We start from the raw sequence: 25328 nt of genomic DNA, 5'->3' as shown, positions 1-25328 counted from the left end.
ATGAATCATGGGTCTTGTAATTTTCATTAAAAAAATTAAGGTGATACTTTAAAATAGTGTGTATATTTCATTAAAGAAATTGTGATTCAGTGTTGTGTAGAAAATATTGAGGACTTTTTACTAATAAAACCAAGAGATGTGTTTTCCTCATTTTTTTTAAAGGAATCTTCAGCAGTTTTGAGGCTTGAATTGAGGAACTGATTAAACTAAAAAAAAAAAAAGGAAAGAAGGCTACCTGTTTATTTTAAGAGAATTAGCTCAATTTTGCGGTTTTATTTTAGAGGTGATTGTTAGTTCTCAGCATGCTTTGCATATAGCTGGATGGAAAGTGAATTTTGAAATTAAATGCTATTTTATGTGTTTTTGAGTGAAGGGAAACATCTATTAATGTTTAATGTTCAGTTATGTTTGACATTTGAGAAGGTTTCTGTTACATTGAAGATTCCATTGTACAGTGCAATAGTTACCATTGAGCAGAAGAGTAGCGCATATGGTTCTGGATACTACACCTCTAAGGCATCAAACCTTGTTCAACGAGTAGTAGCTTTGCTAGTGCTAGTGCAGTACTTTCCAGTATTTCTCAAGTATTTTCCTACTTGAGCTGTTTGGCTGTATACAGTCTTTTAAATGTACAAAATAACTCAGTCAACAAAAACTCAAATTTTGAGAATCAACTTAAAATAAATGAGCACATTTCACTAATTATAATAAATTCATTGTGTCATAGATTAATTAATTTAGGAGATTTTACATGTTTTTTTCAGGTAGATTCCATTAAAAAATCAAGTTGTAAAAACTACTCAAAAATATTAAGTGTAATATTGTTACCATAATTTTTTTAAGTAAATAGCCCATTCCATTTTTTACAGTGTAGAAACTTCTGATCAACTGAATGCACAAGTAGCAACTATGTTAAAATGTTTTCATATATCTTAAAAAAGGTCATTAGCCTACATCTTGGGCACAATACATTAAATACATTTGGTTGTAGCCTATTTTTTATTTATTTGATTATTTAAGGTGTATTTTCTGTATACTTTTATTTTTGGACCGATAATAAATTCAACTGATTGTATGTGAGAGAGTCAGTGGTAATATTGATGCGTTCCTATTGGTCAGTGTTAGAGGAGCTCAGCTTAGCCTGCCCCGGGCCAGGTTAGTTTGCCAGCATAAGTTGCCACAGTGACTGAGCTTGAGCTATGGTAATATTTCTTTCAGAAATAAAATCAAGTAAAAATAAATCAGAATTACTGACATAAGCCTGGCTTATTTGGCAAACTTGTTTCATGAAGCAGTCCCCGGGTCTCGCTGAGATTCAAACATTTTAATGGACTCTTTCATTCAAGGGCGTATTGGTTCAATAGTTCCAATCAATAAAATGCTAACTTGAATACCATTTGGTTTTGAAACAGTCAAGTTATTGAAATGTGCGCGTGGAAGTTAAGTTGATTCACGAACAAAACGTCAATATCAAGAGGACATCTAGCTAGTCGAAGTAGTTTAATACCCGAGCCCATGTCAGCATGTTGCATTCATTTCTTAATGCAAGTTCATTTAATGACAAAAAGGCAAAAGACAATCCCTTGAAACTTGTGCATTCGGTTGAATGCATATTTTCCATGTTAATAAACAACTCTTGGTGATTTTTCAAAACTTTTATTAACAATGTCACATTACATTCTTCTCAAACTTTAATCTCATAGATTATAAACCAGTTTTAAGTGTAACCAGACACTGTAAATTTATGATAAAAAAAAAAAAATCAATCTTCATTTTTTGTGTAGTATTTAAAATAAAAAAATACTGCAATTTACAGCATAAATTCGTCAGATTGGCTTGACAGTTTTGTATTTGAACTTGTCTCTTAAAATGATAAAAATGAAGAACAGTTGGGGATAGAAATATACTTTTTAATGAAATCTTTCAGATCATTCAGTTTCATGACTGCGTTTGACAAAAGAAGGGTTCTTCTAGTCATATGATCCCTCAGAAACCCATAGCTGTGATTTATCCTTTATATGTGTGTGTATTTTTCTAATTAGAGCTGCTATTCCTCTCTGGTGTGATATGCTATTTATGAGAGAAACACTTGAAGATTAGCAACATAAATTATTCATCAAACAGCTTATTAAATAAGTATGGCAGCTGAAATTCTTTACAGGATGTCATATGTAGAGTGTAACATTAGTTTAGCCTCTTCCACACCTAGCTGTCATGGTGAAGACAAATCCAGCAAAAGTGCTGCCTGGCAGTCTTGAAGTTTTCAAATAAACCTTCACACAAAGAATCAAATGGAGACCACTCAGTATAGCCAGAGACGTTCAGATAAAGTTCCCATTTGAATTTCTAAATTATTTTTCCTTATTTGATTTTGTTTATTTAGGGACAGTACCAATGAAAATATGTCTCAGAGACATTACAACATAAATCAAAACATCCCTTATATTCAGTTAAAAATACCATATCCAGTTTATTGTTTGTGAGAGAGGGCAGCTAATCCAGCGGTTCGTGTTTGATTCGAATGACGGAGGTCGTGACCCCACGGTGACTTCGTTTGATCTCTCTCTTCAGAACGTACTCACTGAACTGGGTTGAGTCCACACCACCTCCACAAGAAGCAGCAATCTCAAAACCTCTTTGCTGCAGTCGCTCCAGAACCTGACGAACACAAAAATTCCCAAACACACATTTGGGATCATTATCAATTGGGATTATTAACATCATTATCCTTTCATATTCTACCAGCAGTGCACAATTAATATACAATAGTGTTCAAAAGTTTGGGGTCAGGAAGGTTTTTAATGGTTCTGAATGAAGTCTCTTATATTCACCAAGGCTGCATTTATTTGATTAAATTAATTGATTATTTCTGTGATGGCAAAACTGGATTTTCAGCAGCCATTATTCCAGTCTTCAGTGTCACATGATCCCTCAGAGATTATTCTAAAATGCTGGGGTTTGGTGCTCAAGTCATGGTAAAAATAGTCCGTTGTGCTGCTTAGTTTTTAGTGTCATGTTTGGTCATTTTAATGCATTTAATCAATCAATAAATTCTGACACCAAAAATTTGTGAATGTATTTTTCTTCATACAAATAGTTCAGAAAAATAGTTGAGTCTTTTGGTAAAGACATTGCCTCTGAATCAACATCCTCTTGTCAACCTTGTCAGGCTGTGCTTACAAATGTGTTTTATAATTTTCAAAAATGAAAATTCTGGCATTAATTACTCACCCTCATGTCGTTCCAAACCTGTAAGACTTTCGTTCATCTTCAGAACACATATTAAGATATTATTAAAGAAATCCGAGAGCTTTCTGACCTTCCATAGACAAGGGAACTGGCACGTTCAAGGCCCAAAAAGGTATTAAGGACATCATTAAAATAGTCCATGTGACATCAGTGGTTCAACCGTAATGTTATGAAGCTACGAGAATACTTTTTGTGTGCAAAGAAAACAAAAATAACAACTTTATTCAACAATTTCTTGTCCTCCGTGTCATTTTTCTTTGTGTATTCACAAGAGTACCACGATGCATGCGTGAAGTGCTGCTGATGTAGGAGCTGGCATTCTGACGTAGAACCCGGATGTGCTGCGGCTTGTTTACAAGAAGAGGAAGGCACACGACAAAGAATGACATGGAAGAGTAGAAATTGTTGAATGAAGTCATTATTATTTTTGTTTGCGTTGCACACAAAAAGTATTCTTGTAGCTTCATAACATTACAGTTGAATCACTGATGTCACGTGGACTATTTTAACGATGTTCTTACTACATTTCTGGGCCTTGAATGTGGTAATTGCGTTGCTGTCTATACAGGGTCAGAAAGCTCTCGGATTTTATCAAAAATATCTTAGTTTGTTCTTAAAACAAACTAAGATATTTTTGATAAAATCCGAGAGCTTTCTGACCCTGTATAGACAGCAAGCCTTTTTAAGAAGGGGGACCGGAGGGTGTGTTCCAACTACAGGGGGATCACACTTCTCAGCCTCCCTGGGAAAGTCTATGCCAGGGTACTGGAGAGGAGAATACGGCCGATAGTAGAACCTCGGATTCAGGAGGAACAGTGTGGTTTTCGTCCGGGCCGTGGAACACTGGACCAGCTCTATACCCTCTACAGGGTGCTGGAGGGTTCATGGGAGTTTGCCCAACCAGTCCACATGTGTTTTGTGGATTTGGAGAAGGCATTCGACTGTGTCCCTCGCGGCGGCCTGTGGAGGGTGCTCCGGGAGTATGGGGTCCGGGGTCCTTTACTAAGGGCTGTCCGGTCCCTGTATGACCGAAGCAGGAGCTTGGTTCGCATTGCCGGCAGTAAGTCAGACTTGTTCCCGGTGCATGTTGGACTCCGGCAGGGCTGCCCTTTGTCGCCGGTTCTGTTCATAAGTTTTATGGACAGAATTTCTAGGCGCAGCCAGGGGCCGGAGGGTGTCAGGTTTGGTGACCACACGATTTCGTCTCTGCTTTTTGCAGATGACGTTGTCGTGTTGGCTTCATCAAGCCAGGACCTTCAGCAGGCACTGGGACGGTTTGCAGCCGAGTGTGAAGCGGCTGGGATGAGAATCAGCACCTCCAAATCCGAGGCCATGGTCCTCAGTCGGAAAAGGGTGGTTTGCCCACTTCAGGTTGGTGGAGAGTTCCTGCCTCAAGTGGAGGAGTTTAAGTATCTTGGGGTTTTGTTCACGAGTGAGGGAAGGATGGAACGGGAGATTGACAGACGGATCGGTGCATCTTCTGCAGTAATGCGGTCGATGTACCGGTCTGTCGTGGTGAAGAAAGAGCTGAGCCGCAAGGCGAAGCTCTCGATTTACCGGTCAATCTACGTTCCTACTCTCACCTATGGTCATGAGCTTTGGGTCATGACCGAAAGGACAAGATCCCGGATACAGGCGGCTGAAATGAGCTTTCTCCGCAGGGTGGCTGGGCGATCCCTTAGAGATAGGGTGAGAAGCTCGGTCACTCGGGAGGAGCTCAGAGTAGAGCCGCTGCTCCTTCACATTGAGAGGGGTCAGCTGAGGTGGCTCGGGCATCTGTTCCGGATGCCTCCTGGACGCCTTCCCGGGAAGGTGTTCCGGGCGCGTCCCACTGGGAGGAGACCCCGGGGAAGACCTAGGACACGCTGGAGAGACTATGTCTCCCGGCTGGCCTGGGAACGCCTCGGTGTCCCCCCGGAAGAGCTGGAGGGAGTGTCTAGGGAGAGAGAAGTCTGGGCATCCCTGCTTAGACTGCTGTCCCCGCGACCCGGCCCCGGATAAGCGGAAGAAGATGGATGGATGGATGGATGGATCTTAGTTTGTGTTTCGAAGATGAACAAAGGTATTACTGGTTTAGAAAAAAGAACTTTCAATTTTGGGTGAACTATCCCTTTAAAGATGGTATGTACTATAAACAATCACTGTTTGAAAAGAACAGAGTGAAGACTCTTCAAACTTCTGCATTTATGTCCCACAGAGAGGAAAATGCATCATATGGATTTAGAACTACATGAGTAAATTGTGACAATTTTCATGTTTGTGTGAACTATCCCTTTAATTGATAGTCGTCTTCAGTTAGAAAAACAACACAGCGAAAGTGTTATAAACCATCTGTCCAGCAGCTCTCTCAACCGAACAAAATTAAATACTTAAACCACTTGCTTATTCTGTCTTTCTTTCTGTCTGTTTCTCCCTCTCACTCTCACTGTTTCTTCCAGTCCTTGCAGATATTCGCTCCACAGAACTGTGAGATCACATTCCATTAGTGTGCCTTAAGGATGTCCCTTCCTCTTTTTCTCTCCAGCACTGCGTCACTAAAATTCCCTTCACTCCCTCCTTCCATCTTCAGTTTTCCACCATCTTTCTCTTTCTTGTTCCCCCCCCCCGCCAACCTCTCATTTACAGATCAAAGTTTCTGTCTGTCTGCACTGTGTGACTTTCCATCATGCTTTTGTCCTTCAACCCTCTTTTTCTCTCATTTTTCTTTCCTGTCTTCTGCCTCTACTTTTCTCAATCTCCTGCTTCCATTAGTGTGACGGCAAGTGCCAGGGGCCAAAAGATTTAATAAGCAAACAGGATTAGACAGCCTCTAGACACACACACACACACACACAGTATGAAATGGTTACAGAGCACAGTATAGGAAAAATTGAGTTCATATTGTACATTCATTCCTGGCATGAATTATGGACCAGTGTTTGTAGTTTCTAATGCAAAATCAGTTGACGTTTCTGGATGAAGTTGTTTCAAAAGACTTGCAGATTTCATTTGAAGTGGTTACATGTGGTGTAACCATCAAGTAAAAAAAAAATCTTTACACTGTAGATACATGCAAGTATACACTCCTTGATCATTATTTAAAAGAAAGAAATATAAATAAAAAGTAAAATTTACTTATTAACTTATTCAACTATCATTACAATTTTGTAAAGTGAACAAGCTGAATTAAACATTTTTTCCCTAAGAAAAAAAAAAATGTTTATTGTGTAAAAAACTGAAATAGTAATTTCTTGTAAAACGTACTCTAATAATCTTTATTTACAACTTTGAAAAATATTCAAATTAAAACCCCAATTTTTTTACAGTGTACTTAAGGTTTTCTTTTCAAGAATTTCATTCTTTAAATTACAATTTTTTACTTCATGATGTCAGGACAGCTGTATCACATTTTTGTGTAACATTTTTGACTTTGCATGGCCCGCGAATTCTCCAAAAACAGTAAAAAAGTGGTCAGTACTTCATAAAAATGAATATTTATTATACAAATAAATAAATAATTGGTATTGGCTGGTGTGTGAGTGGTGTTTAAGGTGTCACCCACCTGTACAGAGTTGAGATGGCAGTATCCGTTTAGAGGAAAGCGTATGACGTGAGTGGAATCATGGTTCCAGCCTGCATTGACAGAGTTGCACATGACGTCTCCTATCTCTGGGAAGATGTCCTCGATGAGGGCTTTATCGCCGCTGAGCGTTATCCTCTCTCCCAGCTCGGGGGCCACCCGCACTACCACACACTCACACATGCGTGATGTGTACCTAGAGTCCTGCTCCGAACGCCAGCGCTCCAGCTCAGCCTGCAGAGGCTGCAGCTGGAAATATCGGGCCTCCTCGTATAGCAGAGAGTAGTCCTGCAAACACACAGATACACAGATAGATGGCACAACTGATACTTAAGGAATGATTCACCTAGAAATAAAAATTCAGTCTTTGTTTATGGCTGTTACAGTACTTTTATTTTGTTTTTGGACATCTCCTGATCACTATGAACTGTTGTATGGCAAGAGATGTGTATTGACTGTGTTTCAAGAAAAAAATAACAGCATGGGTTTGGAGCAACATGATGGTTATTGACAGAATGTTAATTTTGCGGTGAACTATTCCTTTATTTTTTTAAACAATCGGACTATAACATCAATAATAATGCATAAGTGTAAGTGTAAGATTTAAATACCTTAAAGTCATCTGGGATGAGCAGTTTTGAGGTCCTGAGGAAGTTTAATATATAGCGGAACATATGTCCATCCCGATCTATAAAATAATGCTGCTTCAGGCTATCCAATACGATGGGCTCCGTGCCATCAAACAAACGACCAATCCTGTGAGAGGAACAGACAGATATTCAAATATTCAGATGTAATCAAACAACAACAATGATTTGCTTTCTTATAAAAGGTTTTTCTCACACACACATTCACTGGTATTCCTATCATTATGGGGACACATTAATGGTTTTTACACTGTGCAAACTGTATTTTCTAGCCCCTTACCCTAAACCTACCCCTCACATAAAACCTTCTGCATTTTTAGATAAAAAAAAAAAAAAAAAAAAATTTTAATTTTCTATGATTTCTAAGCTTCTACACTCATAGGGACCAAAAATGTCTCCACAAGGTCAAAATGTACTGGTATTAATATCCTTGTTGGTCCCCAGAATGTAGGGAATACCAGGTACACACACACACACACACACAATTCTATATAGTCTATTTACAGTTCAAAAATTTGGAGTCAAAACGTTTGTTATGTTTTTGGTCCTCAAGAAACATTTTTTTGTGATTAATTTTTAAAAAGTTTGATATTTTAATGTTAACTTAACGTTTCTGTGAGTTTTAGGATTTTTTTTATGAACAGAAAGTTCAAAAGAACAACATTTATTTTAAAATGACATTTATTGATATACCTGATATGACAGACAGGAAAAGCAAAGTTACCACACCACAGCTCCAAAGGACAAAATCTTTTCCTGTCTGACATTGTTTGTGGTTGAGCACCCGCACTGAGTTTTTGGCCTGTTGGATGTGATTGTAATTGATTGTAATCTTTGTATAACTGATATGATATAAACTGATATGATTTTTTTCATTTTTGATATTTGTATACTTTTCTATTAGTTGTTTTCCCCCCCATGTTTCCCCCACATTTATTTAAGTTCACATTCTAACATACAATCAGTCTGACAGCAGGTTCATGTGCTTCAAGACAGAGGAAGTTATAACATTAAAGGGATATTTCACCCAAAAATTAAAATCATGTAATTAATAATTACTCACACACACTCATGTCGTTCCAAACCCATGCGACCTTCGTTCATCTTCAGAACACAAATTAAGATATATTTGATGAAATCCGAGAAATTTCTGACCCTGCTTAGACAGCAACTTAACTACCACATTCAAGGCCCAGAAAGGTAGTAAGAACATCCTTAAAATACTCCATGTGACATCAGTGATTCAACTGTAATTTTATGATGCTACGAGAATACTTTTTGTGTCCAAAGAAACTGCTTTATTCAACAATTTCTTCTCTTCCATATCAGTCTTCGACATACGTTCATGGGAGTACCACAATGCTACATAAAATTATGGTTGAACCACTGATTTAATCAAAAATATCTGAATTTGTGTTCTGAAGATGAAAGAAGGTCTTGGGGTTTGGAACGATATGAGGATGAGTAATTAATGACAGAATTTTTGGGTGAACTATCATTTTAATAACTGCACTAACCCACAATATTCTTATATACAAATGTTGTCATGTGAAATTAATACATAGTGATCCATTCTACATGTGTTTTAAATGGTCAGTTAAAGGACTAATGTCTCTTAACTACAACAATGGTATTATCAATGTACTGTTTTTTTTTTGCTTGCATTTACATTGAAACAATCTGAGGAAAAATCGTTGTGACTAGGTGCTGCTAGGATGTTCTTGGATTTGATGGAAGTTTGAGAACCACTGTGCTAAAATATTCATTAAAAACAATCATCTGAGTGTGCTCATGTAAATATATGACTGTCCGACAGCAGATGTGACAGTTCTTTCGGTCAGCACAGTCGGCCTGAACTGTAGCCTGCATCTGCATCAGCATCACAGAGGGCATGGCTGGAGGCGGTGACCATCATTGCTCCTGACTACGCAAATGTCATCATACAGCACCCTGCTTCCTGGCTCCATGATGAGTGCGTTGTCATATTGATGTTGTTTGTGATAAAGTAGCCAAAGGGGGAATGGATCACAACTGTCACTGATGCCAATACTCTACTTGACAATTACAAAGGCTTTCCAAGGCCTACCAGACCCATTTGATACTATATGGGAAAATATGTGTTTTTCCTAACCCGGAAACTGTGTGAGACATGTGAGCAGTTGTGAGACAGGATGCTAGTCTGGCTCAAAGCGCTTCAGGCTTCTTTTGGCCTGTGCTCTTATGTTTGACTCAGTCAGCAGCTACAAGACAATAATGCTCTTTGGCATTGCAGAAATATACCGGTCAGTGAGCTAATGAGCACAGACAAGCCGCACACACACACACACACAGAAAACACACACATATAGAGCAAACACACTTCATGAAGGACTTGTGTGTGAACAGACACGTTCAGAGGATGACATGCGTTTTAGAAATTTTAGGCTGACTACCAAACAAATTGGAATACAGTGGAATAAAATGTCATTTTGATTGGTAAAAAGAACACCTTTGAACACCTCCCTCATCTAATACTAAAGCAGTTTGTTTCCAAAATATTAGGAATTTCGATTCCTGGTTCTGGAATCAACTCTAGAATCGATTCCTCACTGTTGCTTTCAATACTTTTTTTGCTTCTTTTCTTTTCTTTCTTTCTTTTAAAGATTGGAGATGTTCACCCAATCTTACTGTGACTACATGAAAGCTTACATCCTTTTAAACTTCCTTGATAATGGATGAAATGTAGTGCTGTCGAACGATTAATCGGGATTAATCACATCCAAAATAAAAGTTTTTGTTCACATAATATGTGTGTGTACTGTGTATATTTATTATGTATATATAAATACACACATGCATGCATTTATTTAAGAAAAATGTTATGGTTATATATTAAATATATTTGGCAGTGGCTATTTGCACTAAGTGTAAATATTGATAGATGCTATTTACACTAAGTGCAAATAGTGATGGATTCTATTTACACTTTGTTAAAATAGCAAGAATTTCTGCTATTTATTAATTAATTTCTGCACCTCAGTATTGTAGTACATTATAAAACAGTACGCAATAATAACGTATTGAGTGTAAATCATAGTTTTAATTCAAATTATTAAATGAATGCCACCTTATTGGGACAATAAAACCCTCCTTACAACTACCCTAACCCTACCCGATACTTTATTTTCAACTTTTTGATTATTTCCTTAAATTTTATTGAAAATAAATGCCTTTCTGATGCGATATGAGATTTGAAAAGGGAGAAAAAAAGTTCGGCAAAAGGCGAGCTCGAACTCGGGTCAATCACGTCTAGCTTGCACCTTACCATCTACGCCACTGAAACTGATGCTGAATTAGCGTCTTCTTTTAGTGTTGACTAACCCAATCACAGGTTTGTAGGCGGAGTTAGTGTAAATAGCCTTTGCCAACAAGACGGGCTATTTGCACTTAGTGTAAATAGACACTCCGAATATATTTATATATAATATAAATTATATGAATAAAATAGGTGCTGATATTAATAATTTGTTGATATATTCATGTTGCGGTGCTCAAAGATCATAAGATTATTTTATTCTTTTTTACTTAAAAAATGAGAAAAACCTAGAAAAAGCCAAAGAAAAACCTAGTTTACCTAGAAAAAAAATGTGTGCATCAGTGTCTGTACAGTGTAAAACTTTAATGTAGGAAACTTATCCAAGATATAGGCATAGGCTAATCATTATTCTTCAGTCGTATGCTTTTCAACATGCAGGATCACAGAATGAAACAACGATAACAAACTTTATTAAGTGAAGCAAATTAAAGGTAATAATCAGCAATATGCTTCATTTAAATGTTTCAGCGTGACTTACAGTACCATGAAAATTAGTGGTTAGAAATAAGTCAAGTTTCTATTCGCAATTCTTTTTGTTTTTGGAATCAGTTCCCGGCCCTATCTATTACACTACGGTGTCCATTTCTATATGGTTTTGTGTCTGTGTGTGAAATTTACCTGGACTCTGGGTATTTGGTTAATGTAGCCAGGCTGCTGGTGTACATGTGACCCCCTACATCAATGTGGACCGGCGCGTTGGCCTTTGTGAGCTGTGCGGGTGTGGGGATGCCAGCTGTACCCAGCGGGGAGACCGGCGAATGCGCCAACATCGGCCGAGTCGACATGCCCACACTGTTGCTGCGATTCTCCTGAGAAAAAAGATAGGTAAGAAGCAATTTCAAGATTAATATTTATGACAGGAGGTCAAATGAGTCAACATGAAGTGGCATTCGAAACCAATTTTACTTGAAAAAAAGTTTATGCATCAGGATTTAATTGGATTGCAAAAAGCGGAACATAGCGATACAGCCTTAAGGAAAATATAGCAAACAAGTTGAACTTTTTGATACATTTATAGAGAGTGAATTTATTCATCAAGATTTGATTAGATCATGAAAATTGGGCATTGAATGGACCAGAATGGAGTCAGGTGGTTGGAAGGGAGGGGTTGAAGAAGTAAAAGGGATTTGTGACGTCAGCAAAAAAAAAAAGAAATTTCTCAGGCCCATGGGCGAAAGCTGAGGGCCTGTTATGGTATGATTTGGGCTGTCGTGCCGTGTCATATTACAAGATAAAAAACATGCCACTGAAGCATTTATTCATTTAACTTAATCCTTAACATTTATTTTTTGGCATTAAAAATGCCTATTTTAATAATATAGTTGGATATAATGCAACATTTACTTTCAGCCCTTCATAGTAAACGTTTGGGCACCACTGGTTTAAATTTTACAAAGGCGAATTTCTTTTTTCTTTGGAATATTATGTCGATGTATTGTACAAAAGGAGCATGCATTACATAAACAGGTGTCAATTTTGATTTCATGTGGACTTGATCTCTGTCACTAGCTGAAACCAAACAGAATCGCAAGCTTCCTGAACACTCCTACAAGCTTACTCAAACTCCCACCATCCATTGTCCAGGAAACAGGTAGTTTGGTGATTCAGACAAAGCATGGTTTTAAAACGCCACGGGGCAACAGTGTTTCTGGGAATCAACTTTTAAATGGCTCGCTTATAGCACTCTCTAAACTAGAAAAGGAAAGTATTTTAACCAAAACAATTGAAGCAGCCTCTTCATTTGGTTAATGTGTCATGAGTGTGGAATGGGAGCACAGCCTTAAATGGCTTACAAAATAAACACAGATAATCATTTCTACCTTGACAGCTACATTACAAAATAAGTTGAAATAATTAAATTGACCCGTTATGGCATTAATGGTGATTTGGCTGTCAGCACTACACAACATTACTGTAGCGCCACTTTCATTAGCATCAGTAGGGGCTCGTTCCATGGGCTTTGTCTGCTTGTGCTGGGAAATAACTGTTTGCTAAATCTCAATGGTCACTCTCTACTGAGGCGCAATGAAACAGCCATGGGCAGAGTTTCCTTTAAAGATGAAAAACTGAAAAAAGTAAACTGTAACATAAGTATACTTGTGTACTTAGTGCACTATCAATGCATTTTTCGCCCAGAGCGGAGTAACAATATCGGAGTCGACTGTCTTACAGAATGAAACATGCTGGGAGAATGAGTACAGCGGACTGGCTTATACAGCGACCTGAAAAACAAGCATTAACCCTTGGTAATACACAGAACATGTGCAAGTAGGTGGTGAGGCGCAGTGGATAAGACACATGCCTTTGGTGTGAGAGACCCGGGTTCGAATCCACTGTGAGACACCAATGTGTCCCTGAGCAAGACACTTAACCCCTAGTTGCTCCAGAGGTGTGCGACCTCTGACATATAGCAATTGTAAGTCGCTTTGGATAAAAGCGTCAGATAAATGTATAAATGTAAATGTAAGTGAACATGTATCCAGACTAGCACATTAAAGCACTAATGATAAACATCTCTGGCACAACTGGGTGTTTTAGCGGGTGCAGTTTTCTAATGGTGGCTGAATGGGGCGTTATGCCTATGGGAAGACTAACTTGGGTCAAAAAGGCATTTTCTTATGCATCACTTAAAAAAAAAAAAAAGTATTTCATTTTCTGACTAATTTTATATTTGCAGTGTAGACAATGAGGAAATGAGAGCATGGGTGGAAAATGTTTGCTTTTATTGATTTGGCTTTTGACAAAAATAAGATTGTACAGTCAACTTTTATACACACGGCCAACACGCATATAAAAAACGTAATATATTTGTGCCTTAAATAACAAAGCTAGTTCAGCGACCTTTGCAGTAAATAGGTACAACCCAATAAAGTTAAAACAAGTATGAACATAACCTATTTATTATTCCACTGTCACGGATGGTGCCGGGAGCCAGAAAAGGGTGAGCTATTGGCTCTGCCATTAGCTAATTAGAAAATGTTGACACCAACTTAAAGTATACTCTGGAATTGTGGATACTCCAAATAAACAAGCAGGGTAGGTTAATTATTGCAGTATAGTGATGTGAGAGAGTTTAAATGGAGCTGAGCTCTTTGCAGTATTTATGGTGAGGAGTAAATGAACATATTGGAATATTTCTGTATATTATTATTAGGCAGAAAGAGAGTTGGTAAGATATAGACAGGTCTATAGAGCTAGTCAAATACATCAGAATAAAAGTGCATGAAAATGTTGCAATGGATATCTATATAATTGCAGAGCTTATTAGTGAGTGATAAATAAATAAACAAACAAATAAATGGCCATACTTCATTGCTTGCTTTTGTATATGAGTATGAATACTTCTATTATAATGTGTCGTCAGCGATTTCTTGAACAGTTGTCAGTGTTATAATTGAGTATTATATAAGCAACATGTGACAGAAGCTACTACAGCGTTGGTTTGATTGGTGTACATACTATCTTTCTAAACTTCAGATGACAAAATAATACATTTGTATACAAAATAGCTTTCAAAGTTTGTGGTTTATATATTTTGATACTTTATGCTTTTTTTTTAAATTGATTTTGAAAGTGACATTTATAATGTTACAAAAGATTCCCATTTCAAATCATTGTTGCTCTTTGGTAAATGCTGTTCTTTGGAACTTTTTATTTATAGAATTCTGAAAAAATTATTGCATCACGGTTTCCATAAAAATATTAAGCAGCTGCAGCACAACTGCTTTAAACATTGATAATAATAAATGTTTCTTGAGCAGCAAATCAGTATATTACAATGATTTCTGAAGGATGATGTGACACTGAAGACTTACGTAATGCTGATATTCCATTACAGGAATACATTCAATTTTAAAATATATTCAAATTAAAATAAAAAACATTAAATATTTCATTATATTACTGTTTTTACAGAATTTTTGATCAAATAAATGCAGCTTTGTGAGCATAAGAGACTTTTGAATAGTGTACTTGTAAATGCAAAATATGTCAAAACAATAAGCCTAAATAATGCATATGACTCAATGGATGCATGAGATAAAAAGTTTCCCAAAGTTTCAAAGCCTCTGACCCAGACTCTTGATTGTTAAGTCATCTCACCACACCTCAGCATGTACAGCAACTGAGGACGATATGAAAGCAAAGACGCACTTTACATCAGTTAATTAGCAAGGAGGATGCATGTTATAATTGGATTTGAATGTGAAATTACCAAGTGTCATAATTGACCTTTCAGATTTTTTTCCAGGATGTTTTCAAGCACTCTCTTCCCCCTCTAGATGTCGCTAATACATACATACCCCAAACTTTTTAAAGAGAGATACATGCTGTGATTTTAATGGATGGCAGCAAATAGAAAAAAAAAAAACCTTGAACATTCATAATGACAATATTGCTGAGATTACATTAAAAAAGCACAGGTATAAACTCTCGAGGATGAATATTTAGGTACTGTAGAGAACTGTTTAATTCTGATCATTAATATAGTGTAATGCAGCTGAAGAACACACTAAACAGCTCATCTCAGGCATTATATTTAGGAGTCAATGTTTTTTGCTGGAGCCCTGCACAGGTGCAGTATTAGCTCATGCCTCCGCAGGCAACGAATGCGTTTATTTTTCACACTCACCTTCATGCTGAAGGGTGAAGAAATCAGTGCTTGTTTTAGTGCAGCCTACTTACAAAGCATAATAATATTCACCAACGTATGAACGAATCGATCTTAATGACATCCCCAAATGGACCACCGCTGGCAATTTGAGCTGCTGCCCCTCGGCAAAGATGGAAAAGATGGACTTGTTTATAAAGACGGGGAGTTAGTTAGAAAAAAGGACGTAATTAAAGGCGTATTAATCTAATAACTGACTTCAAACACACATATTAACTTTATTCCGAAATGAAAACGTACAACTCACTTGCTTTGTGTGGGGACCAAGTGGCACAGATCAAAGTTAAGTTTCATTCTGAAATCACACTTTGTCCCGAGATACACCAGCAGAACAAAATTGGTATTATGAAGAAGTAAATCAGGGATTTGCTGACAAATGTTCCATGCAAAATGACACACACGGATGAGTCAAATTTGACATCCCACGTTGTTGTTTCAAATGATTAATTTGCATAAATAGGCTGGGTGTGAAAACCCAATTGTCCTCTGACTGGTGTGATTGACAGACAGCAGGGCCGCTGGTAAAACTAATCTGAAGCGCTATTCTAAGCGCTTCAAAAACGTTTCGACGTGCTAAAGACATGAAATCACCGTTACCTGTGAGGGCAGCATACGAGGACTCTCTCCGTTGGTTTCGCAACGAGCGGAGACTAGCGCGGTGACAGCCGGAGTGTCCGCGCGCGCGCAAAGTCTTTTCGGCGATGCCCCCGGTTCCGCAACGCTTACCGGACAGACGAGCGTCCGCGGGCGCTTGATCACCTTCTGTGGTTTGAGCTCGAGCTCGGCCTCGCAGCGCAGCACGTGCTGCAGGTGCGCTCCTCCGTTGACCGTTTCCGGAGAGACGCGGAGAGGCGCTAACTTTGACCCTATGCCCGCAATGCCGTTGAGCGTTGCTATGGAGACGGCGCCGATGCAGTGGTTGGTGTAGGTCTTTGACAGTTTGGCGGCACGCGACAGCATCTGCATCCTCGTGCCCAGCAGGTTCTTACCGATGGCTTTATTCTCGTACCACGTCGTGTCGGTCTCGCTGCAGTGATCCCGTGGGCGCTGGAAGAACGCCTTGCAGAGAGGATTGCGCTTTGAGAGGTACTTGACGAAGCTCGCGTAGGGACAGAACTCCGTGGCGGTCTCGTACATGCGGGGCAGGTTGTCGTCGTCCGTGTCTGTTCTTTTCTTCGTCCAGGACGCGGAACGGGACTTGTGGTACGGCCCGAGCGCTTTAAAGTAGACAAACTTGCGTCCGTCCTCGTCCGCGGCCAAACCGAAAGAGTCCTCCTCGAGCTCGCGCTGGTTCTCCCGCCCCCGCGTGCAGAAGTACATGCAAGTCTCGAACCAGACTTTGTTGAGCAGCCCAAACGGAGAGCTGGCGCTGAACACGGCCGACGTGTAGAGCTTTCTCAGGTCGGAGCGCGTGATGGCTTGCTTCTGCACCACGGGACCGGCGCCCTGCTCCTCCAGCTTGCGTATGACCGCGGCGAGCGCGAGGTTGGCGCTGCGCAGCTCGGGGTCTTTGGTGAGGTCCAGCGTGCGGCAGAAGGGGGGCTCGTTCAAGTAGCGGTTGAGCGAGCTCCGGATGCTGATGAGGGAGGACTTGCTGTACAGCTGTCCGCTTTTGGAGCGCGCCTCTGAGTAGAAGGAGCGCAGCACTTTGCAGAGCGCGTGCTTGTCCATGCTCTCAAAGTCCGTACTTTGCGCCTTCTCCGTCAGGTACTCCCGGAAGATTCGCACCGCGTACCGGGTGGCCAGGCGCGTGTTCTCGCTGAGCCTGGAGCGGTGCACGTCTCCCTCGGGTCCCGCGTCCAGAGCGGCGAAAAGCGGGTCCCCCGCCGCCGCTGAGTCGAGCAGGTCCGTGTTGCGCATAAGGACCGCTTCCCCCGTTTCCACGGCAGCAGCGCAGCTGTCGGGCTCCCCGCACTCCTCCCACTCTAACTCGGCTTCCTCTTCTGACACTTCTCCCTCTTCCCCTGTGATCTGGATCTCCTGAATCTCTTCCTCCTCTTCCTCGCCCGAACCTCCGTCTCTCTCCCGTTCCCCCGCCATCGGGTCCGGTTCATCATCGCTACAGCAGTGGTCCCCGCTGCCAGGCATTCTCGCCATATTGCAGTCTGACAGTGTATGAGTCCCGAGGCACTGCGCATGCGCTATATTGGACCGCAGAGCTGAGAGCTTTTTGTGCGTTTTAGTGACCTTCAGCTACGAGAACAGGCACGCGCTCTTAAAGGTGCAGGGAAAGGGGAGCCAAATTGCACAAAATTAAAACACACACACTCACACTTTCGCACTTCAACGGAGAGATAAAGCGAGAGAAAGAGGCAAACGGTCAGCTATACTCTGTATTGGACTGCACCAGAATTAAGCACTAAATTATGCCTTTAATACACCCACACAGACACACACACCTGCTAATTATTAAAGGGCTATGCAGCTCAGGCAGGCTGACTTGATTTGGGAGTTTCCAGTAGCAGCTGTGATCATGTCTAACCCTGAGGCCATCCATACACTTTTGAGTGTGTATATACAGCCTTTTGTGTATGTGTGAGAGGAATAGAGAATGTGACAGATGGGAGGGAGAGAGATGAAGGTGTGATGTGCTAATTGATATTTCTGTGCATGGTAAGAATAATTTCGACACAGCATAAAAGTACACACCGTGGGTTTGTGTGTGCAATGATGGGGAAAAAAAAACACTTGAAAAGGTGAAAACGCACACAAAAGGAACAGTTCATGCAAAAATCAGAACTGTGTCACTACTTTCACACTCAAACCTCATATTATAAATGTAAAAATTATTTTTCAAAGTTGTAAATAAAGATTGTTAGAGTACTTTGTACAAGAAAAAAGCCCTTTAATTTAGTCTTAGCCATTCCTTTTTGTTGTTTGAACAGTTTACTAGCAAGTTTACTAGTTTACTTTCTGACTGAAAATGCACTATTTTTTTGCAGTGTACCTATCATGTACACTTTTTACAATATAATGAAAGTGAACGAGGACTGGTGTTCGTACACATCTTTAAAGTCTTTTGAAGTCATAAAATACCTTTGCAGGTGAAAAAGACTAAATATAAATTGTTATTTACCAAAAATCTTGAGAAGCTCTCATTGGCACATTTATGAGTAATTTCAATAAACCAGTTGATCCAGTTTACAAAATGCACTGACTGGAAGATTTTTAGTCAACAACAACTTAAATTTGTCTATTTGTCCCATAAGGCTACTGTACGGCTTGCAATATAGGACTTGAGTCATATGGACCATTTTATGCTAATTTTATGGTGCTTTTGCATCTATTTTGAAGCTTCAAAATTCATTGTCATTGCATGGAAAAGAGTGAACATCTCAAAACGCTGCCTTTTGTGTTAGGCATTAGGGTGTCTAAATGACGACTGGTAGACTCACCCACAGATTTTCATATTACTTGCTATTTATGATGTGCCACTGTACCGGGACTGTATTTAACTTCTGCTGTTCTGATATGCATTTATGTGCTGTGATTTGCAAATGCAGCTCAGCTGGAGCTCACTGCAGACTTTCTCAGGTTAAAGCAGATTTCCATTTTCCTCTCTTACACTCCTCAGTCTTGCAATAGAGGCTATTGTAATGTAAACAGAGCCCCTCTGAATTGCATCATGGCTTACTCATTTATGCATTGATATTTTCATGTATGAATGATTCTAGAGTACTCAGTATAAAATTGCTTTCGGCCCTGTGGATAAAGAGCCATGCGCCATCTCTAAATCTATATGGCAAAATATGCCAGTTTTCATTTGATTCATTACATTCATCCATTAATACGAGATCATCTTCTATAAGTGACCTTGATCAAGAACACATTCCTAAGTGCTTCTACATTCACGCCTCTCTCCTCTCCCCTGTGTTTGTGTGTCGTGAGAACCCTGAGGCAACTGCTGTCTCAGTATGAACAGCACAGAGCTGAGGTTTGGCTCTGGAGAATAAGGCAGATGTTTGTCTCCGGCGCTGTGCCTCAGAGAGAGGCAACGCATGAGGAAGCGGATTTTAGTGCTCAGTAGGGCTCAAAGCTAGAGGAGGGATGAAAAAAGCTCTATTCATCCATCAGCAAATCAACAGCGATCATCTGACTCATTAACTTTATACGGTCAGAGTCTTTCCACAGTCTTGTGAACATTTCTTTAAGGAAAAGTTATGAGTCAGTGGCAAGTAAGAGTGTCTGCGATGGTTTTGAAAAATGCTTACACTATTTTTAAAAAAGTTTAAATAAAGACCCTAATATATCACATAACGTAACCAATTACAAAAAAAAACATATCTTTTCAAAAGGCATTGAACACATAATTTATAAATGTAATATATTAGAATTTATAATGTACATTATCATTGTATAAATATTATAAATATCATAAATTAGTAATTAAAAAAAGTTTAAATAAAAAAAAAAAATGACCCTAATATGTCACATGGTGTAACCAATTTAAAAAACATATATTTTCAATAAGCATTGAATACATCTTTTATAATATAATGCAATATATTCGAATTTATAATATATATTAGAATTGTATAAATATTTTAAATATAATAAATGACTAACAAAAAGTTTAAATATTTTTAATATATAATTCTATTTTAAAAATGTTATTTATATTACAAGTATCATGAATCACTAATTATAAAAAAGTTATACATATATACAATTTTAAAATATAATTTTATATATATATATATATATTTTTACATCTTTTTTGATAATTTTATACATGTAAAATTATAAGTTTATATGTCTTATTTCATTATATCATGAATTGTCAATGAAGTCACACCACATGACATTTTACAAACTGAATTATCCTTGCCTTGTCATAAAAAGGTCAATTTATTTGATATTTTAAGTTTTATAGACGTTGACACACAGTCATGAGGGTCTGAAGAAGTCCTCTCAATAATATCATTTCCTGTTTTATTTTTTTCTGCATGTTGGTTGCACCACATGATTTTACTCATAAATGAGTTTTTATGCCTTTTTGACTTTATGCAATTAATTACAATTCATTTAAATTGAGAATTTAAAAACGTAAATTTTCTGCATGTAAAAATTGAAGAAAAAAAAAGAGGAAAAACTGAGAATGAGTGTCATGTCAACAGAACTTTGAGAATAAACAAGATGACACTGAACATGCAGACTCAGACTTCTGTTTTGTAGTTAGTTTTAAAGCACACCATGTACGGCCAGACACTAATAGCAGTGTTCTGCTCCTCCAGCACTAAACATTTTGGATGTCTTTCTCAACTAACACACTCGATTGAAGTCTTTGCTCATTAGTAAAGTGCTCCATGACCTGAAAGAGGTCAGTCAAATGAGAAAGACCTCAAACGTGCAGCACCGGAGTTCTCTGGGAGAAACCTGCCATACAGTCCCTCGCTCGAGGCCACAATGCCAATACAACCGGATCGTGATCTCGGTAACTCGAGTCCTCAGGTTACCCCTAGCTAGAACTAAACCAGCCACCTTTGTGTTAGATGCCCAAATCCTTAATCATTAAACTCCCAGCGTTCTTTTCACAGGGCCGAGGTATAACGGCGGACCCGTATCTCATTTCTCTCCTCCACACAGCACACATATATCCCTGTGCGAGGATGAGCCTCCATTTTGAAACGAGAGACCTCTCTTCTTTTGTCTCATTCTGTCATTCCTGCCCACAGGCATGTCACCAGAAACAGCTCTGACATCTCTCAAAGGAAAGAGAAGGAAAGGGAAAAGACAGAGCGAGAGAGCTGGAGCAGAAACGGAAAAAAAGAAACCCTCCTTTCCACATTTTAAATTCTCGTTAGCAGAGCCCATTTCACACCTAGATACCCAATTAGCAATTAGCAAAGCTTTAAAGTGCAGTCCTGAGCCGAGGCCCTGATCCTGGCCTGATTTGTATGCGCTTTGTGCAGATAGCGATAAGAGAGAGGCTGAATACATGTATAGTTTTAAATTTAATTTCATAATCATTTGCATGGCAGGGTAGCCTGCAGGCGAGAGGGAAAATAACATGCCCACTCTTCAAAAGGGGGATCAGGCTCGTTACATGGCTGTGCGGAGGATTGGAGAGGGGCTTTTTATGTGCAGGCAGGTAATTTGTTCCCTGACTAATCTGAAGAGATAGAGAAGTTCAGAGGAAGCACTTTTTAAAAAACAGTGTGAGCGCAGCATCACAAATCGCCTCTACCTCCGAGGCTTGGGAGAGAATGAAAGCGAGCGAGAGAGGAACACCAAGGTGCGATATAGCTGAACCTACTGCTAGAGCCCCGGGCTGCCAAAAAAGAGTAACTACTGAATGTGCGAGTGTGTGTCTGGGTATGTACGGCTTGGAGAGAGATAGAAACCGTCTTTGATCACGCCAGCGTTGTGTGCCATCCGGTATGGGGGAGATGCAAATCGCATCGAGCACCTGTAGTATGTGTCTGTCCTCTTTGGCCGCTGCTTCAGTATATATTCATCAGTCAGTGTGCTGGACAGTGCTATTTTAGCATCAGTGATTTGATAATAATATTTTAAATTTTACATTATTTAATTTTTTTTAAATATTAATAAAAAAATTTAGTTAAACTTTTAGTAATTTTATATTTTTTTTAATTTTCGTACTTAAAAGTTAATGATTGAGAAATTTTGAAAAAAGCATACTTTTGTAATATATATAACAAATTATTATTTTAACACTTTTTTATTTTTTATTTAATGATAAAATAAGTTTACATTTTATGTATTATACATATTATTATTGTATATAAATATCTACAATGTTATTTAGAATAATGTATTAGAATTATAATATATTTACATATATTTCATTCAACATTTTTTTAATGGTTTTATGTTTGAACTAAATTAACCCTTGCACTGGATGGTTCCCATTTAAGTCTGACCATCAGGCTACAGTTAATTTCACATGTTTGTGGCACAAGGGACTCGGAGAGAGACAGTAAGATGGAAAGACTTGCATGACATTCTGCTCTTAATCTTATCCATATTCATGGGCGCATATGCAAAGTATGGATGTGTCGTGAAGCGCTGAAGACAGCGTGAGGATTAGTAACCTGTGTTTGAGGTGATTCCAAGCCCACATTAACATGTTGAATATTCTACAAGAGTGAGTCAGAAAACTCAGCAACTCTGCCCTGTCCGTGGGCAGCAATTCAGCTCGCTGCATGCGATCCGTTGTGTGTGTTCTAGTGGGTGATGGTGTTCTGTACAGGAATGCTTGTGTTCTCTACGAGAACAATTACATTTGTACTTTATGATACCCTACAGTTATACAAGACTCTTTCCAGATTTAACAGATGAGGCTGGTGCCGACTGTGTCGTCCTTACTCGCCAATTCTGTCTGTGCAAAGTTTTCTCAGAAGAACAGGAACCTGTATTTCTATAGAGCTCAAATCTGTCTTGCACATTTCCACCATGACAGTATTGATTAGCATGACATTTTGTGAATATAATGTCAAATTCAGTTTTATTAAATGGTTAGGATGTCAAAAACCTTTCATGAAACAGTAGGTGTACAGGATGACGCATTGGATCCACTGGGATTCTGAAATAGATACTTTGCTGAAGGCAACATGAACTAAAAGGCCCTGAGATTAGAAAAAGGTTGAACAATTATAAAAATGTTCAGAATTCACAGAACAACAGAATTCAGACAACTGTATCAAAACTACTTTTTTTCACCACTTTGACTTCATTTTACCACATTTCAGCAAATCTATCTATCTATCTATCTATCTATCTATCTATCTATCTATCTATCTATCTATCTATCTGTCTGTCTGTCTGTCTATCTATCACTGAAAGAAAGTTACTAAATCTGTCACTGGGATGGTACCCTATGTATCTTTAAGATACTAATATGCACCTTTTAGTGGAAAATAAGATACAACGGTGTACATTTGGAAAAACTACCATCCCAGTTAGAGCTTCTGTACCTTTCTTTCTGAGATAGATGGATGGATGGATGGATGGATGGATGGATAGATGGATAGATGGATAGATAGATAGATATGACTTGATATGACAGATGAATATGGACTTGGGCATGTGTAAGCATACAGCACAAAACACAGAAGCTAAGCCCCCTCTAGTGCACACTAGTATGCCCTATTCGATACCTCACTTGGACAGGTAACCTAATTACACCGTAGCCTATATCTAAAGATTTAAATGCCAGGTGACAGTACCACACACATCCACTTGGACAACAAATGGCAATTCAACGAGCTGGGAGCATGTGGCTGAGGCAACAGAATAGGCTACAACTTAAAGGATATGATACACTGGTCAGTTAATACATTTAAAGCGAATCACGCTTCGATCGGTGCACTTAAAATGCGATACCATTGTAACTCGTGCACGTGCGTCTTGTTCCTCTCTCGCGCGCTCTGAGCGTGCAGCAGCTGAGATGTGTTGTATTATACGACGAGAATGAAGGAATGCTCCACTTTAAACAACGCTGTTAAAAATAACAACCGCCGCGAAACACAAATAAACAAGAAAAACATCCTCAGCACCATTCAAAAAGTGTTACAAATGCGTGAAAACGCATGTCACGGCTTGGTCACGATCAAACCTGCCATTTGGCAACAAAAACCCTTGAATACAAAAGCAGCCGCTGTGTTAAACAACAGATTTTCATAATCGCTTTCCACGTTCGCCTCGCGTTAAAAGAGCGTGCGACTTATCGTAGCGCATCGCGAAACCTAATCGAGGACGCCATTACGATATCAGTCAATTATTCGAGGCTTCGCTACAGAACAGTTTTACATGTGACAATGCACAAACTGCTTCAGGTGTCGTTTTGCGCTGCCATTACACATATCGGGAAGCGACAGGATGTAAACTGGGAGAAGATAAATATTTTTGTCCCAAACGCGCTCATCCTCTGGCACATGCGTACATGCAGCTGCGCTCTGAAGACCCACTGCCTCTCTCTGTAGAAAAAAACCCACAAAGCCCAATCTGGCGCTCCTCACCTGGTACATGGGACATCCAGCGACGTGTCACCTCTCCGTGTTTGGGCTCCTGTCCGCGCCCCTCGCTCAAGCGCTGAGGAATGAAGCCCAGCTGAAGCTGAATTCACAGAGAGTCGCTCCAGGGGTTTCACAACCCCTCTGGGCCAGACCCGGATAGAGAAAGAGAGAGAGAGAGAGAGAGAGAGAAAGAGAGAGAGCGAGCGCTCTCTCAAACAAACGCCCCTGCAGATCTCTGCTCACTTCAGGACAACTAGTGAATTAACCGATCACAAGAATTAGCTATTTTTAATACACAAAAATGTGCAGTTTCTCTTATTCTAGGCTGTAAAAATGGATCTGGTGATTTTTTCTGCGTAAAACAGTCGTCCTCTTCCTACATCTTGCAGCGGGGAGGCAGATTTGAATGGTTATGATTAGTTTTGATGGAACACTGCCGCAGGCACTTCCTGCAAATGGATGGTGTGCGCGCGCTCACAGAGGGGGAGAGGGCCATTAAACAGATTGAAACCTATGTCACGGCTATGCAAAACCTGTAAATATAAGGGAATTTTAAAACGGAGATCGTGAAACGCAATGGAAATTAACTGCTTATTCTGAAATCATTCTTATTTTTATATGCATCAATATGGTAGCCTGTTTTTTTTAACTAGTTTTGCCCAGCTCTAAAATATTGCATTAGCTAGAAATGGCCTATTCTGAGTGCAGTTTCTGTAAAATACTTTATTATCCAGTTCAACTAACTGGGAAGGTCACAGAAATGTCATGAAGATTCATTGTTCAAAAGGTGTGGAAATGCTGCATGTCAGTTTTTGTGCAAAATAAAAGCTGTGAATCAAAGTGTTTATTTCTTATTAATTCAATATTCACT

General features: G+C 39.2%; 1 protein-coding gene across 1 annotated transcript; it reads right to left on the bottom strand.

Annotated features, from left to right (window-relative positions):
- Positions 1–1648: 1648 nt before the first annotated feature.
- Positions 1649–24875, bottom strand: LOC306844291 (BTB/POZ domain-containing protein KCTD1-like). Its single transcript, XM_079376298.1, has 5 exons — positions 24461–24875; positions 11429–11619; positions 7420–7564; positions 6791–7096; positions 1649–2658 (listed from the first exon to the last, which is right to left on the bottom strand). Exons 1-5 carry the CDS (start codon positions 24467–24469, stop codon positions 2494–2496), a joined length of 816 nt encoding a protein of 271 aa, XP_079232424.1. The 5' UTR covers positions 24470–24875; the 3' UTR covers positions 1649–2493.
- Positions 24876–25328: the final 453 nt, after the last annotated feature.

This window comes from Barbus barbus, assembly GCF_936440315.1.
Source record: "Barbus barbus genome assembly, chromosome: 24".
In the NCBI taxonomy this organism is placed as follows: domain Eukaryota; kingdom Metazoa; phylum Chordata; class Actinopteri; order Cypriniformes; family Cyprinidae; genus Barbus; species Barbus barbus.
The sequence above is the reverse complement of the archived record's forward strand: the minus strand, read 5'-3'. Positions and strand labels throughout refer to the sequence as shown.